The sequence below is a fragment of the Heptranchias perlo genome, chromosome 33 (assembly GCF_035084215.1).
Source record: "Heptranchias perlo isolate sHepPer1 chromosome 33, sHepPer1.hap1, whole genome shotgun sequence".
Lineage (NCBI taxonomy): Eukaryota > Metazoa > Chordata > Chondrichthyes > Hexanchiformes > Hexanchidae > Heptranchias > Heptranchias perlo.
In genome coordinates this window covers 19,518,815-19,537,481 of record NC_090357.1, presented here as the reverse complement: position 1 = coordinate 19,537,481, position 18,667 = coordinate 19,518,815, and the positions used below count along the sequence as shown (strand labels likewise).

The window sequence follows — 18,667 nt, the reverse complement described above, 5'->3', positions numbered from 1 at the left end:
TGTGGTAGTCTTCAGGGTACGTCAGAGGATGTGGCGTTTTATAAGGACATGAATATTTTAGCATGTAACACTAAGGTTGCCAGCCCTCCAGGATTGTCCAGGAGTCTTCGAGAATGGAAGATAAATCTCCGGTGCACTGCTGCTATCAGCCTGGGAGAAAAGGTAGAGCTTTGTGCCTGCGTACTTCTTTTGGTTGCTCATAGGTAGCTCCCTGGTTCACGGAACTTCTCACGCGAGAGCTGCTAGCACAAAACCATGGGCAAAGACATTCAATTACAGGGGACCCAACCCTTACAAGTTAAATGCAATAACATTTGCAAACTGCGGACAAGCATCATTTGATCAGATGCCATGTGATCACATCACGTGATGAAACCTCCAGGAATACATCCAACCAGAGTTGGCAACCCTACTGAGCTGATTAGAAAAGGCACTACAGACATGGTTCTGGGATTTAATTGGTCCCTGATTAAATGGTCTGGGATCTAATTGATTCTTGGTTCAGGGATCTAATTGACTGAAGAGAGAGCTCGGTCATGCATTTCTACTATCATTCATTCTTAATCACACCAAACCTTTAATAATACCCAGCAGATCTCCCATGCCATTGCTCATAGTAAGTTGGAAGATACTATGCACTGTTTTATAAGGACAGAAGCATTGCATCATGTTTTGCTCTGCAGCTGAATGGAGCTGTTTGTCAGCTTACCTGACATTTCAACATTTAATTGCTGTAAATCGACATATCCCAAAGTCAATCATAAGGTAATTGCTGTTGCTGGGATGGTTTCTGTGTAGGTTGGCAGCTGCTTGCAAATTTTTGACTCCTCCCCAAAACAAGAAAAATAAACTAAGAAATGACTGTCTTTCTCTTCTTTTAGTCTGACACAGAAATTTGCACGTGTAATAAAGTGAACACTTCAAATGTAATGGAGGCATGGTAGACACTTGCGGTAGAGTTTCTGCTTGTTTCCACTTGTAATACCAATGCAATCCAAGCAAAATCGGCCGAACCAGTGCAAAACATTGGGGAATTTTAAACGTAAGTGAGTTACGCCCAAAACTACTTACATTCATGTTTTCTGCGATCTTTTATGCTGGTTTAAGATTCAATTCGCCCAGATCATGCCCCACCCACAAAACTGGTCTTGCCCCCAGGTCAACATTGCGAGATTCCGCCAATTGCGCTCGTTAGGGAAGGCTCTTCAAATGCGCTAATTTTCTTGAGCGCACATATAATAGTAGGCACGTTTTAAAAGCTTTTTATATCAAACAATATTTAATTTACTACACGGATAGATACTGTTATTAACAAGAATTCTGGTTAGCGGAAGTTCCTTTTTGTAATTCGGATTTAAACAGTTAGTACTGAATGTCATTAAGAGGAGCTGAAGAAGAGGAAATAACATACGTTATCGAAATAAAAAGATGTTAAACTGCTCTGAGTTCATGAATGATATCAATTCATCTCCCTCTGACTGTGGAACTCAGTAGCTTGTGCTGAAGCAGGCCCAGGACCCAGTGGTCAATTAGACATGTAGACCAGAGCTTAATGGTTCATACAAGTCAGGTTTATTCACCCACGACAGTTGGGTCCTTAAGTGCAGCAATGAACCAAACGGTAACAGGGATCACTTACCAGCATACCTCCTCTTACCAACTGAACTATTTCTCTGCCTTTTATCCTTACTGGCTGGGAGTCGTTCCTGATTAAAGACAACAAAGGTCAACAATTTCTTAAAGCTATACCGCCTTACCTTGGTCATTCTGATCTTTTATATAAGTTATAACCCTATCGTGGATACTGAGCTCTCAAAAGCCTATGGCTCACTTATCATCCCTCTCTCACTCAGTTACATGATGTGGAGATGCCGGTGATGGACTGGGGTGGACAAATGTAAGGAATCTTACAACACCAGGTTATAGTCCAACAGCTTTTTTTTTGGACTATAACCTGGTGTTGTAAGACTCCTTACATTTGATCACTCAGTTACACTCTTTACTGTCAGCTCCTCCAATGACATCAAAAGCAAATACTAGGTGTAGACTCAAACTATTCATTATTTGTACATTTTTAATTGACAGACATATTTATTTAAAATTTCTTCCTTTATTACCAAGGTACAGTTCCATGTTCCAAAACTTTGTCCAACTGGCCATTTTTCATGTCCATTCCGACATTGTGAGGGAAGTGGGTGAAATCACCGCTGAATCTAATTCTACCTCCCACTGATATTGACACACACTTTCCAGCAAGGGTCACTGAGTAACAGACAGGAGCAGTGACTTTGGGTGATTATGCTCCTTTCCTCAGCTAGAGACACTAAGGCCAATTTTGCTGCCCTCAGACCTACCCTGGCTGGTGTGGAAGATTCTAAATTACTGCAAGGGATCTACAGGCAATTGGCTTTTTGCTAGGATGTATGCTTAAGCTGTTAAACCTGTTCAATGAGCGCAGACTGCACAATCACTCTTCTTTCCTCTTTACACAGACATTATAGATCACTGGTGTAATATACACAATAAATATTCTCAAAGCCTAATCAAAATGTAAATCTCCTTAATCCTTAAATTCACAGCTCTGATCTAGTTACTAAAAACATACATAAATTTTTGCAGTGAATCCTATCGAGTTGGTAAGAGGCTTTTTTTCATTGATCTGATAAATTCTGCATTAAAATAGTCCCCAGTGCCACTTTGATAGAGAAAAACATCCCAATAATAAAACAGTGTGACTGTTTGGAGAGAACATCAACTTTGTTATAATCAAACTGCAACCACAATCTGGGACTCAGTAACTGGCAGTACTGGTGATATCATGGAGCAGTGTCACTGACAGGAATGTTTTTGGTAGTGAAAATGCATTCAGCCCCTGCCCATGTCTGCATTCTACCATCCCAGATACTGTTCCTGTGCAACTGTCCTTGAGGAACCCAATTCAGTTCAAGACCCACCACCTGTATATGTGCGTGTCTGTGGCGAGGGGTGGGGAGAAAGACAACGGTGGCCAAGGTGCCAGCGATATCTGAACAAAAAAGATAGTTTCAAAACTTGTCAGTGTATGAATGAGTGCTGTACATGTGCACATACACAGTGATTTTTAAAAATATTCTCTCTCAACTTCAGATTTATTCAGTTGTTCTCTGCACAATGACCATGTTAAGTCGAGGGGACAAAAAAACAAAGGGAGGGTTTGGGGAAGGTGTCAGCCATGTTTTCACTAGCAGGGCGACAGTCAGGGCCAAATTTTTACTACAGCAAATATAGCCACCTGTTTTACTATTATATTGCAAAATCATGTGAAGAGTTTAGCAAATTGTTTTGGTCATTACCACTTCTTTATTGTACAAATGTAAAAATGTTTTATAGTCTGGACCTGTAAATTGAAGATGGACTTTCCTGAGGCTTCCGCATGTATCCATGGCCTAGAATTTCCTGGATCCCATTTTCACAGAAGTTATGCCAAAATTTAGATCGGTTTCTACACCCATCTTGCCAACATTTCCCGGCAGCTTATTTACCTTTACCAGAACATATAAGCTGATGTAAGACCAGCATAAATTTGGGGAATAGTGACTGAGCTGCTGTCTTCTGCAAAAGCACCTCACTCTCAGAGTCTCTTTCCTCTGCTGCTCCTCTACTGCTTCCATTAGTACGCAGCACAGGGACATGCCCACTGCGAAAGCCATTGCAGCTGTTCCAACTTCAGAATGCGTTGGAGGACAGGGGTCCTAATAATGTATGTTATGCACTGTCTTTGCAGCTTACTCTTTTGGTGCCCATCACACTCAGTATTTAAAAGTTAGCAGTTTTTTTCCATGTTGGTGGTGTGAAGGGGAGGGGCGAATCTGAGGGAGGGAGGGGAAGATCGACACTGGAGAGGTATTTCTCTGAAGTGGAACTGCAACAACGTGAAGCCACTCATTACCTTATCCTTTTCTAATTGTGCCAACAGACACCATTACTTGGTTAAATATTACACTTAACATTACAGACAAAAAGAAACAAACTGAAAATCTAGAAAAGTAGAAAATGCTGAAAAGTCACGGTATTTTCAACAGCTAAAGAAAGAAGCAATAGATTAATATTTTGGTGAAGACTTTTTGTCAGAGATCTTCATTCTTCAAGACATTGGCCCACTGGGGTAAAGGTTTATCTCCAAAGCACCCATTGCAGGGTTTTGTGCGCTGGGAATACATCGAGAATTTGGGCACGGCCCCTCACAGTTTTCTATTGAAGGTGCCAATTTTCTCCATTGTTATTAATCCTTTGCTGACCCTTTTCTCCATGGCTTAGTTTGGAGATTATTAAACACGGTGATGAGTTTCTGCGAGTGCCAAACAACCAGTTGACAAAAAAAATGCATTCTTTGATCTTCAAAGAACTATCTAGTTCATTTAATGTACCGTCAAATCCCTAACCCCTGCCCTCCAACAAAAGCACAGTACAGTTAGGAAACACCATCACCTGCAGCTGCAGTCCCAAGTCCCGGCAATCTGACCCTCGAAGTCCAGACAACTCAGTCTTACTTCTGTTTTTATATTTCTTATTTGAGTTTTGGAAAAGGCTGTTATTAGCGCTGTTGTCTAATTGACGGAAAATTGCTAAATCAGATCTGTTGGTATTAGCAAGTTGGCATATATGGATATTAATGCTAACAGAAATTTCGACCTTATAAGTGGTAGGGTTGCAAATCCTCCACGATTGTCCTGAAATCTCCAGCAATTGAGGCATTAAAAAAAATTGTGCTTTTTTTCATTTTCTTTGAACACTTGTTTATTAGTTTTAAAAATATTGGAGGAAAAAATGCTGCCTGGTGGTCAAGAATCATCTAATGGTTAATGAAAGTCTGGTCGCTTTCCAATTACGGTGGGAAGACCATGCGCTGCGGGGATGGACGTATCGGGTGGCCAATGCCGGGATCGTGAGGATGGGATGGTTGGAGGCGGGAGATAATGTGATGAAATCTCCAGGAATACATCCAATCAGAGTTGGCAACCCTAATAGGTAGCCCCCCTGGCCCCATAGTAAACATCTAAGTAGCCTACGAGGACAAAAAGCTTGGGCACGCCTGCACTATAGAAATGACAACATTCTTCACACAGTTGTAAATCAATAGTGTTATAAATCAAGACAGAAAAATGTTTCTGTAACATCTGCCTGGGTAACTGGTCATGATCTCCTCCTCGTACACATGAAATATAAACACCCCTAGGACAAATGAGTGTTTTTAAGCTGACAGGCAGAAAGGTACTGAATTCAAAAGTAAATCTCACTTGTTAAAAAAAAATGAACAAGTTGCAAATGAGGTAACCCTACTGTGTCGGTACTGTAACCAGGGCAACTAGCAGCCCTAGTGGAGAAATCAGTCTCGCACATTTTCAGCACAGCTGTTTGTATATTGCAAGCTGGGTCTGGGGAGAATGGCCTAAGTGAGTTGCTCTCCCATATTTACATCTGAATAATGCAGTCAGTCTCCTTGTGACGCAGCTGCAAAGTGGATTCCAGTTTATGGCACATGCGCAGATTGGCAGTTGTTCTTTGATCAATGCACACATGCAAAATACAGATATCATGACATTACTGGTTGGATCATTCCACACGTTTACTAAGCCCAGGAATACCAGTGGCAATCGGGAAGACACGGTAAAAAAAAATGTGTTTTAGTGGCCACTGGTCTTAAAAATCTGTTCAAGTTCAGTTTACCGATATAACCTGTTGTGCGAGGCTCACACACGGATCCAGGTAGCACAAGAACAATATAAAAGCACCTCTGAGCTCCTAACCTCTGTAGGAAATTAGCCGGTAAACATTGCTCTCTGGAAACTGGATGAAGAATTACGTAATTTTAAAATTCTGAATGTGGGTGTAGGCAGCAAAGGACTGCTGCTCAAGCTCTATCGACAGACAAAGAGAACATTAGTCACAAGCAAAATACTGCGGATGCTGGAAATCTGAAATAAAAACAAAATGCTGAAGAAGCTCAGCAAGTCAGATGGGCTGCACCCTAGGTTGCTGAGGGAAGTAAGGGTGGAAATTGCCGAGGTACTGGCCATAATCTTCCAAACATCTTTAGATACAGGGGTGGTGCCAGAGGACTGGAGAATTGCAAATGTTACATCCTTGTTCAAAAAAGGGTGTAAGAATAAACCCAGCAGCGACAGGCCAGTCCGTTTAAGCCCGGTGGTGGGGAAACTTTTAGAAACAATGACCTGGGACAGAATTAGCAGTCACTTGGACAAGTGTGGATTGATTAGGGAAAGATAGCACGGATTTGTTAAAGGCAAATTATGTTTAACCAACTTGATAGAGTTTTTTGATGAGGTAACAGAGAGGGTAGATGAGGGCAATGCAGTTGATGTGGTGTATATGGACTTTCAAAAGGCGTTTGATAAAGTGACACATAATATGCTTGTCATCAAGATTGAAGCCCATTGAATAAAAGGGGCAATAGGAGCATTGGTTACAGAATTGGCTTAAGTAACAGGAAACAGAGTAGTGGTGAACGGTTGTTTTTCGGACTGGAGGGAAGTGTACTGTGGTATTCCCCAGGGGTCGGTATAGGACCACTGCTTTTCTTGATATAAATTAATGACTTGGGCTTGGGTGTACAGGGCACAATTTCCAAATTTGCAGATGACACAAAACTTGGAAGTGTAGTGAACAGTGAGGAGGATAGTTATAGACTTCAAGAAGATTTCGACAGGCTGATGGCATGGGCGGACACGTGGCAGATGAAATTTAAAGCAGAAAAATGTGAGGTGATACATTTCGGTAGGAAGAATGAGGAGAGGCCATATAAACTAAAGGGCACAATTCTATAAAGGGGTACAGGAACAGAGAGATCTGGGGGTATATGTACACAAATTGTTGAAGATGGTATGGCAGGTTGAGAAAGCGGTTAAAAAAGCCATCAGGATCCTGGGCTTTATAAATAGAGGCATAGAGTACAAAAGCAAGGAAGTCATGATGAACCTTTATAAAACACTGGTTCGGCCACAGCTAGAATATTGTGTCCAGTTCTGGGCCGCACTTTAGGAAAGATGTGAAGGCATAGGGAGGGTACAGAAGAGATTTACTAGAATGATTCCAGGGATGAGGGGCTTTAGTTATGTGGATAGACTGGAGAAGCTGGGGTTGTTCTCCTTGAAACAGAGAAGGTTGAGAGGAGATTTGATAGAGGTATTCAAAATCATGAAGGGTGTAGACAGAGTAAATAGAGAGAAATTGTTCCCATTGGCGGAAGGGTCAAGAACCAGAGGACATAGACTTAAGGTGATTGGCAAAAGAACCAAGGGTGACATGAGGAAAAACATTTTTATACAGTGAGTGGTTAGGATCTGGAACGCACTGACAGAGGCAGATTCAATCATGGCCTTCAAAAGGGAACTGGATAATTACTTGAAAGGAAAAAATTTGCAGGGCTACAGGGATAGGGCGGGGGAGTGAGACTAGCTGGATTGCTCTTGCATAGAGCCAGTATGGACTCGATGGGCCAAATGGCTTCCTTCAGTGCTGTAACCTTTCTATGATTCTACGTGGTGTTGAGTCGGAGGCATTTAATAATAGCAAATAATATGACAATTTATTTTTTAAGAATCATGTTACAAATAGGAGCAGTGGCATATGAGTGCTTTAAAATTGCTCATTAAAAGAAACATAGATGTCATGATTAAATCTTGGGGTCTAGCAATTCAGAAATCTGTTTGAAATATCATCCTCTAATTACAGAACAAATATAATGGGAATGGAAACAATTGCTATACTTCAGAGTAGTGTAATATTTTTTTGTTATATATGTCTAGAATCTTACCAGAAATTTTTGACACTTAGACAACAGATTTGCTGAACATGCACAGTCCTCCAAATTTCTTTTGGAGTATGAAAGGAAAGTGCTCAATGGATGACGGCTACCATTTTCTTCTCCCTGGCTGCTGAACCAGTGGAGAATACTTGCAGAGCCAAACGCAGTGGATATTGGAAATCTGAAATAAAAACAGAAACTGAGGAGGTGTGGACTGGTACTTGGGGTGGGATCGCCTGTCGGTACACAGCCAGCGGTAGGTCCACACTCCTGGGGTCTACCTTTCTTCCGCCACATTCCTGCGCTACAGGATGGCCCTGCCATCTCTTGGCTGCATATAGTGACACCACTATTCCCAGCCAGAATGGAGATGATTGGGTAATTCTGTTTGCTGTAAATCCTCCTGGCCCCGTTTCCTGCCCCGCCTCCAACTTATTGGCTGACACAGTGGTGTCAATAGTCACTCTACAGAATCTGCAGCATGAAAAACAGGCCTTTTGGCTCAAGTGATATATGCCGGTATTAATGCCCCACACGAGCCTCCTCCCACTCATTAATTACCTATTCCCACACCTTCCGGACTCACCCACAAGTGGAAACTATTTCTCCACATCCATATTAAACCCCTTCATAATTTTGAACACTTCCCTGGGCCTCCTGTGTCCAGGAGCCCCGCTGCTGCCAGCTTTAACTGTCGAGTCTGAGACTGTGTGGGCCTTGGTCGTGCCCGCAGTTAAAATGATGTGCGTATCAGGGCCTGACACTTCCATTTAAATTAGGCCCCCGCTCCTCTGGGGCAGGGGGCTTTCTCGTACCTGAATTCAGGCAAGTAAAAACGGGGTGGAGGGGTGTTTTGAATGCATTGGGAATGCAGAGCAAGCCCCCAGCAAGCTATCTTAACTCCCTCCGCTATCTTAACGTCCCCCACTGTTTTCTTAACCCTCCCTCCTGCTATCTTAACCCCCTTCCGCTATCTTAACCCCTTGCCCACACGTTCCCGCCGAGCAGAGTGAGTTAAAATCAGCGCTATAGACTTAGTAGGATTTTATAGTTTCTTGCACATATTACTGTTGAGACAATCATTCCATTAAAAATGGAAAATCCTACATAATATGTGTACAGCCCACCCTGACCGTATCCCTCTATTCCCTTCTCCCTTATGTAGGAGTCAAGCCTCCTCTTAAATGCATCAATGCTATCTGCTTCAAATACTGCCCGTTGCAGCGAGTTCCACATTCTCACCTCTTTCTATGTAAAGAAATTCCTCCTCAATTCTTTATTTATGTTAGTGGCTCTCTTATATTTATGCCCCCTTTTTCTATATTGACTCCCTGTCCTCCAACGCATTAAATTTAACATTCTCATTATCATCTTCAAATTCTTCACCCCTCTGCAACCCTCTGTAGCTTAATATCCCCTTCCACGCCCTTAGTAGTACAGCTCTGGCCTTTTATGTATCCCCCTGTGCCGTCGTCCCTTTTACTAAGTATAAAAGAGTTGTCGAAGAACTTATTTACGACACAGCAGCAGAAAGCCTTGGTGTCTATCTTTAAACAAAGAGCAGGTCATGTAATGCTCACAGCCAGCACTCGATGTAAGCATCCCTCCTACAAACATTCGCTTCATCAAGGATCCTGTCACCGAGCTATGTCATTTGCTGCAGGTACAACCCAAGCCTCATGTCAGTGCATGGACAGCACTGCCTGTGACTGTCAAGGTTACTATGGCCCTTAACGTTAAGCTCTGGGCTCCTTTCAGGCTGCAGCAGGTGACATCAGCGACATCTCACTGTTTGCAGGAACACCTACATCTCCTTCCCTATGAACAGAGCGAAGCCGGACAAAAGAGCACTCGGCTTTGCCCACATGGCAGGTTTCCTCGTGGTGCAAGGTGCCATAGACTGCATATTGCCATAGGTGCTCCCTATTACCAGACTGGCATCTTTATCAATTGTAGGATATTCCACTCCCTCAACGTAAAGCTGGTTTGTGACCACAGGCAGCGCATCATGCAGGTCTGTGCTTGATATTCTGGGAACAATTGTGACTTTTCATCCTGCGCCAATCCTATGTGCTGCCTTTATTCCAACCAGACTGTCAAGTTATAGGCTGGTTATTGGGTGACAAGGGAATCCCGTTCGGACATGGCTCATGGCTCTTGTCAGGAACCACAGTGCAGCTACAGAGTTGGCCTACTACGAAAGCCATGCCACAAACAGAAACATGATTGAGCAAACAATCGGTGTGTTCAAGCAACGCTTCCGTTGCCTGGATCATTCCAGATGAGCTTTGCAGTACACCCCTGAGCGGGTATCCAGATTTGTGGTCATTTGCATGCTGTATAACTTTGCCATCATGAGGGACCAGCCTCTACCACCACCGGGGCACCAAAAAGTGGAAGAGGAGTAGCATGAAGAAGAGGATGAGGAGCTTGAACATGAAGAAAAGGACCACCGATACTCCTAGCTGCCAGAGTTTATTGAAGAGCTCTTCATCTAAATCAGCCCTCTCATCCCACGCCTCAATGATTATGGTCAGCAGGCAGCACGAATATTATGTGCTGCTTGAGTCATTGTTAACGGGCGCGTGCAATGCGCGTCCTGTCGCTGCCTGACCGTTTTCGGGCGCCATCGAATTTCTAGGCCTTGATATTCTATTAACAAAAGGATAATGTTACATTTTAAATGATGTTTTATTGCAATGCTGATACTGCACCATATTAATGTTGATTCTATCTATGATTTGGAATGTCATAACACGAATGTTTCACTTTTTGTGATGTTACATCAGAAGAATGCAACTGAAAATTGTTTTTTTTTCCAGTCTGTACACATTCTACACCACAATTCTAAATTCGAACTGTGACAAGGCCCAACTGCAGGAATAGATTTTGTGCACTCTGCCTTGATGCATTTTCACTCAAGCCTGTATAGGAAAAAATACGCAGAAAAATATCGCGTTGTCGAACTGCAGCCTGGGAGCAATAACTTCCTGCAGTCATCGATATCACCAGTTCCATAGAAATTTCATTGCACTGTGTAGCTTTTTCAGTGGCGCAGGGATGTGACATTCCAGAGTGTCTACTTACTTCATGTTGGTCGAAGTTTTTCTAGGAATGTTGAAATCCATACTGGAAAATCTCCCGATAGCTCATGGGTTAAACCTCCTTAATGAGAAACAGGGTTGCCATAATAGCCTCTTGATGAACAAAAATTCTTTCTTTTCCTTTTAACTTTGTGGCAATCTCTGGACAGTAAGCTAATGGACCATTTGAATTATTGATGGGAGTAACAATAATGTATTATCATTGCTCATCGCCGTGAGCTTCATATGATGAGAGTTAACCTTTTGATGTTCGACTTATAATAACGTGTCTATACAAACAATGTAAAGAACATGATAATCATTGTTATTAAAATTTTGAGGTACTTCTTGTGAATCTCTGATTTGGAAATAGCTATAATGGCCAACCAAAATTATGCTCAATCGCTTCAGTTAATGATTTGTGTGACCTTACTCGGACTTTGTTTTCTGCAAGGGCACTGTTAATTCAGGTTTGAGCACTCTGACTGAACATTTCATCTTTTTTAGCACTCATGACAGCATTTGATATGTGAGGGTTGTTTGACTGGCTGATTGTTAAATGAATTATTGATTTAGAGTTTTTCATTAATGCCTGGACCAAATTGTCATTTGGTCACAAAGATCAATAATAATGTGTAGTTTCACCTTTTAAAAATGATTATTTTGTCATGCTTAAAATTTGGTTCAGTAAGAGTCATCAGTAACTTTAGGGAGATAATGAAGTTGTGTTTCACATACTGAATCTGAATTTTATTCAGAAACTACTAAGGTAGCACGGAAGTCTTTAAGAAAGATTCTGTAAGTCTGCAGTGTGAAGCAATTCAATGGAGAAATTGGATTGATGTGCACAGTGCCAGCCTTGGCTCAGTGGTAGCACTCTCGCCTCTGAGTCAGGAGGTTGTGGGTTCAAGTTCCACTCCAGAAACTTGAGCACAAAATCTAGGCTGACTCTTCAGTGCACTATTCTGAAGAAGAGCAGTGTCCTGGCCAATATTTATCCCTCAACCCACATCACTTAAAAAAAACCCAGATGATCTGCTCATTATCTCATTGCTGTTTGTGGGACCTTTCTGTGCGTAAATTGGCTGCTGCATTTCCTACATTACAACAGTGACAACACTTCAAAAGTACTTTATTGGCTATAAAGCACTTTTGGATATTCTGAGATCATAAATAAATGCAGGTTTTTTTTCTTTTTCTTTTTAAGAGTTATAGTTTGGAGTATCACTTTAGCTTTATATCTCTTATTTTTAATTGCAATATGTTTTGAAGTCTATGGTGAAAAAATGGTACTGCAGTAGAAGCTCCTATGCAACAACTTCTGTAAAGAAACATTACATACCAAAATTCATCCAGGGCTTCAAATGTTTCAGGCAGTAATACACCTATTGCTGAAATGTGGTTGTGCACTCCAACCATGCACCAGTAATTTAAACTAAGTACAGCGTACAGTCACTCAAGCTATCTACCAATTCTGCAGGACTCCAAAATCTCCCAACAAATGCCTGAGTACAGTTAGGAAGGTTCCTCATCTTTCGGTTGGCACCTCCTAAATAGATCCAACAAAGAAAACATCTTTTTACCCTTTGTTTTGTAGTATGTACTAACCCCAAACACTTAGCAGTTCTTTATCTGAATGTGCAATCCACCACTGGGTTTCCCAGCTCTTTCTCCTCGAGCTCAATCTCTCTCCACCTTTCACTCTGGGACCCAAATGTTTCAGTTTTGACAGACAACCAGCTGGACTTAGCCAGCCCAAGTCAGCTGTTATCCAAGCTGCTGTGTAAACTGCACAAACTGGGGGCTGGAACAGCTGTTGTCCACAAAAAAAAAATCAGAATTTATGGAGACTGGGTTTTATTGGTCACTACCGGTCTCATGACGGACAATACAGTAGTATTTTTTGGTAGTGTTGTATTAAAAGTGTCCAAGCAACAAGTTAGGGATGATGTTCAGATCTTCAGGCAGCCAAAGCTGATTTTTTTTTAGATCTCTAATTTCCTGAAGTTTAGTATGCTGGCCCAATTGAGAAAATCCAAATTTCCAATTTTTCCCTCCGAGAATTTCAGTGAAGCAAAAGGTTAAGATAAATTCTGAACGTTTATCCAGAGAATATAGCATCCATGTAGATTCCTGTATCATCTTGAAATAAGATACTGTTTAGTTATGGTATATGTTGGTGAAAAATACCACCGGAGTCCTCAGTAAATTAATTAAACTATAAATTCTATTACATACTTTTTAACATTTGATACCAGACATTGTAAGAAAACACATAGAGAGACATTTTCCATGTTTCCGTTACCAACATGAACTCAAGCAATTGGCTCTTCTGTCTCCTTTGTAATACTGTTGACACAGCAAAGGGATTTAATTTGAATATTCAATACTCAAATTGGCTCAATAATAACCATGATCAAAGTCTCCAATTTGGAGAAAAGAAATTTAATCAAGGGAAATTCTGGCCTTTCAACCGTTTTAAGCACTTTTGAAGAATATGAGTTTGATTTTTTTCAAGGAATTGGAATCCATTAAGTACTGCGTATTTGAGCTTCAGAAAAATCCTATTGTTTATTTGGCAATGCCAAAATCCGAAAGCATTTCACTGCTCTTTAAAGGACCACCTCGAACAGGACCTGTTGCTTCTCAAGGGTTTGGTGACATGATTTTAGTAGGAGATTTATAACTCCATGCAGAGGCACAAATTGTTCAATGACTGAAAGCAATTCAGAGCTCGATGTGTGAATAAATAAAAATAAAATATACTGGTGTTATAAGAAAAGAAACAAAGTTTAATTTGGTATTGCCTGAGCATTAAGTTAGGTTACAGTTCTCCCTGCAGATTTAAACTTTTTCTCTGTCCTTTGCAGTTTCGATGGATTCTCATCTGCATGGATTGTAATGAAGAAGTTTTATTTTTTTAAAAATTAATGATATCTTTGAAATTACATTTTGAAACTAACTGGGACTTAATTAATCTTGTAATTTGTATCAACAAATGAAGAAAACACCAAGAAAAGAAAAGAAAGTTGCAAAATATTTGCCACTTACGAGAATATTTGCAAAAAAAACTAGCTACCACTATTGCATACCTGCCAACCGCTGAAATGTCACACTTGTGTAGAAGAGATGAGCCCCGAAACATCATAAGGCAACTTTGGGGGGCTCAGATCAGATGTTTTCATGGACTCCCATGAAGCCAGAACAAGCAAGGGCAAATAAAGCTGATGTCTGCTCCAAAAGAGGATGATTGCCATCTATGAGTTGATGCTCATCCACTGGGCTGATCTATCCTAAACTCATTTCACCTCAGATCCTACAGTTGCTGGATAAACAGAACCTCTTTCCTAGCTGTCTGGGCAGGGTTTAAACGCAGGCATTAGAAGTAAAGGGACAATGTTCTGATCACATTCCTCAGCACCATTTTCTTGCCTGGATCAGCACAATTAAACAGTTAAAAAAAAACCTTTGAGAGAATACTGGAAAGATAGCTTGAAATACATGGGGCATCATTTTAGCACCCGCTATCGGGTGCGTTCCGGGTGGGGTGGGCTCCGAAAATTGGGAAATCCCGGAGCGGGTTTGGAGCCCGGCTCCAACCCGCCCACTTCCGGGTTCCCCACTGACGCGCCGGTGTGTGCGCGCACAGCCTCTGCAGGTGGGAATCCCACAGGCAATTAAAGCCAACGGGATGCCACTTGAAAGTATTTATGTTGCTTGTTCAGGTCGTTTACAGACCTGATTGAGCTGTTTTATTAGGAGGGGTGGGATTTTACACTGAACTGAGACTGTTTCCCATACTGGGGGAAACACTCCCAGTTCAAACGGAGGTTATGCAGCCAGCAGCCTGTGGCAGCTGCAAAGGTGCATTCGACAGGTGGCCATTCCGTCACATTGGACAAAGTTTGGCTTCCACCACCTTCCTCCTAACAAGAAAATTCACCGACCTGGAACCACAACCCCGCTGTGAGGACACACTTACCTACCTTGTGGACCCCCTCAGATGTACATCTTTCGGATGGGGTCCGCCGTAGCTGCAGTCATGACCTCCTCGGAGGGCGAACAGCATCACCAGCCTCGCCGTCCACGCCGTCTACCTCTGACACGTGGAGCTCCACAACAGAGTGCTGTGACACATCCACCTGTACAGCAGGAGGGAGGGCAACCGCAGAGAGAGATGCGTCGCAGAGGGCACTACCCTTGCCACAGGGTCCACAGACCGAGGCTCAGCTTCCTGGGCCTCTCTGAGCACCAGTGCACATGGAGGCTCAGAGTCACTCGACATGTAGTCGTGGACATCTGCAGCCTCCTTCATGCCGAGTTGCTCCCGGCTGGCCCGAGCACCATCTTCTTACCTGTCGCTGTCAAATTCACCACTGACCTCAACAACTTCTCCTCCGCATCCTTCCAGGGTGCCACCAGGGACATCGCCGACGTCTCTCAGTTGTCTGCACAAAAAAGCCCTGCAAATACACCTACACCCACTCTGCAGTGACACAATGGGTGGCATCAGTTGTGGGTCTTCATTGTGATCCTCAGGAAAGGGCATTATTGCACAAACCAGACAAGATTCGCAAAGACGTGGCAGTAGTGGTGACAATATAATATGTGATGTGAGTTGATCAGAAATTAAATATAAGTAAAAACCATGACAAACCCTCAAACACCCTTGTGCATCCCCTTCATGCTCATGACACATTTGCCTTACGCTTCCTACTGCACATATGTGATGCATGCCCTGTGGCTGCAGCACAGGTAGTGGCAGGTTGAATGAGGCTGACCGTGAAAGAGATGCACGAGAGGGTGAGTATGAGATAGAGCCATGAGATTGTATGAGGATTGGGTTGAGTGGTAGTGGCGGGATGAGAACTGGCGAGGTGAGCAAGTGCAGGTAAGATGAGGATGAGGTTTGAGTGGGTATGAGGGGTGATGTGACAGAGTAGTGTTGGCAGTGCAGAAGGAGATATGGGGTGGGGGCGGTGATGTGGCAGACGGAGTGTAGGGGAATGAATAAGTGTACTCACTTTGGCTGACCTACTGAGGTCATTGCAGCGCCTCCTGCACTGTATGCAGGTAGGCGATATGTTGGTGGTGCTGGTGACCTCCTCTGCCACCTCGAGCCAAGCCTTCCTGGTGGCAGAGGCAGGCCGCTTCCTACCGCCCGCCGGGAGGAAGATCTCTGTCCTCCCCATCCTCCTCACCCCATCTAATGATACCTGGAGTGAAGCATCATTAAACTGGGAGCAGCCTTCCCCCTGGGCTGCTCCATGCTGTAATTTTTTCTATTTGTTGCAGCATCTGTCAGTGGAGGACTGCCCCTTTAAATAGAGCTCCTCCCGCTGACAGAGCTTACTGCGCATGCGCAGCCCGCCCGACGCGCAGATCAGCAGTGGGGAACCCGGAAGACCAGGTAAGTGGATCCAATTGGGCTGCGATCGCGCGGAGGGCTGACTAATTGCACCGGGCGCGTTACCCACGCACCCAATAGCCCCCCCGCCGCGAACCCGCAGCCCTGCTAACATCGAGCCCATGGTGTTTAAATATCTTCTGAAAATATTTGCACTGCAAAGAAGTTTAGGAGGGATGGCCTACTTTTAACAGAGTGTTACGTAAAATATCATGACATTGATGCTTTGGGGAGCAGCACATGTAGATTTTACTGTTGGAATACTTCAACAGTATATTGACTACATCTAGATCCCTCTGTTCCAGAAGTGAGGATGTTTTTATTTAATGCTGATTTTCTCCTGTTGAAATCTACTTGGTCTTTTTATGCTTCTATCGGCAACAACAGCAGTTGACAAGACCCACAAAAGCAATTAGTGTCATAAGAACATAAGAAATAAGAGCGGTTGGCCACATGAACCCTCAAGCCTGCTCCGCCATTCAATAAAATCATGGCTGAACTTCGATCTCAACTTCATTTTCCCACCCGATCCTCATATTCCTTGGTTCCGTTAGAGTCCAAAAATCTATCGATCTCAGCCTTGACTCCCCTCAACGACTGTCCAACCACAGCCCTCTGGGGTAAAGAATTCCAAAGGTTCACAACCCTCCAAGTGAAGAAATTCCTCCTCTTCTCAGTCCTAAGTGGCCGACTCCTTACGCCCCCTAGTTCTAGACTCTCCTGCCAGTGAAACAGCCTCTCAGCATCTACTCTGTCAAGCCCTCTCAGAATCTTCTATGTTTCAATGAGATCACCTCTCATTCTTCTAAACTCCAGAGAGTATAGGCCCTTTCTACTCAATCTCTCCTCATAGGACAACCCTCTCATCCCAGGAATCAATCTAGTGAACCTTTGTTGCACTGCCTCCAAGGCAAGTATATCCTTCTTTAGGAAAGGAGACCAAAACTGTACACAGTACTCCAGGTGTGGCCTCACCAAAGCCCTGTAAAATTGCAGTAAGTCATCCTTTCTTTTGTACTCCAACCCCCTTGCAATAAAGGCCAACTTACCATTTGCCTTCCTAATTGCTTGCTGTACCTGCATGTTAGCTGTGTTTTGTGTCCACTGCACTTGGACCTGGAACAAGATAAGACAGGGCATTTATATTTCTTGGTTCTGACGGCAGCAGAACTGAATGGCAACAGAAGCTGCACTCTAGTAACATAAAAGTACCATCACTGTCTGAGGTAAAACCAGAAAAGATGGTTGAGATATCGTACCATTAATTGAAACATTAATTAACTTACCACTTGGGTGTTGAAAATGATTATGGAGGGCCATGCCTACCACATCACTAATGCAGTATTTGAATACCAATCTATCTCTGTGCAGTGCCGGTAGAAAAATGATATTTTCTTTGCTATCTCCACTTTTAATTTTCAGTATTAGGTTATTGCTGATTAGTTTTAGTTGATATTATAGAACAGCATTGATTGAATGTTTTTTTTGGCTTTACAGATCCACCATACATCCCTGATACAAGGAATGTTGGGGCAGCAGTAGGACAGAAGGGTATCCTCCAGTGTGAAGCTTTTGCTGTACCATCAGCAGACTTCGAATGGTACAAAGAAGACCGAAGGTAGTGTCAGTCCTTACAATGGATTTCTTTTAGCATTTTTAGGGCAAAATGACTTGAAGGAGAAGATCTATTTCTGTCATGGTGATGTCACGTGCAGATGACATGTTGATATGTTTCAAACCAATGATTATTGTGTCACAAGTGTGCAAACAAATGATAAAAGGCTTACCAAACACTTTCTCATGGAAACAGTTCCTCTTCAATCCTGGTTAAAAATTGTTACAAAGTTTACACATTTTAGTTTCTGAAAGTCATAACTGGGCCTGGATAGCATGGTTCATGAGTAAGGCCCCACACCATTGTTGATTAGCTCTCTTCTCGTGCTTCGGAGCTCTCTACATACAGTCCAGCGCAATTGCAGGTTATTTCTAGTGGGAACAGAAGTAAAATTATTCTGTGGACTATGCAGAACCTTATTAAGGGTTGTGAAAATTAGATACATAAACTCTTATGCTATCTCATTCCTGCTCTCCTACACCCTTTTTTGTAACAGTTTTCCTTCTAATTGTCTTTTTGAAAAATTCATTCTCAGGATGTGGGCATCACTGGCAGGACTGCCATTTATTGCCCACCTTAAATTTCCCATGAGACGCTGATGGTGGGCCTTCTTCTTGAACTGCTACAGTCCGTGTGTTGAAGGTGCTCCCACAATGCTGTTAGGTAGGGAGTTCCACTATTTTGACCCAGCGGTGATGAAGGAATGGCAATATATGTCCAGGTTTTTTCCATTGCACTGAAGCTGGCTAAACAAACAC

The 18,667-nt window shown here is 42.8% G+C and overlaps 1 protein-coding gene across 5 annotated transcripts in view; it reads left to right on the top strand.

Annotated features, from left to right (window-relative positions):
* opcml (opioid binding protein/cell adhesion molecule-like) overlaps positions 1–18,667 on the top strand; it is an 859,132-nt gene that overhangs the window by 792,365 nt on the left and 48,100 nt on the right. For all 5 annotated transcript variants that reach the window (XM_067971042.1, XM_067971041.1, XM_067971039.1 and 2 more), the window contains one exon: positions 17,792–17,912. In XM_067971042.1, the coding sequence (XP_067827143.1) occupies positions 17,792–17,912 (121 nt within the window). The remainder of the gene's footprint in view (positions 1–17,791; positions 17,913–18,667) is intronic.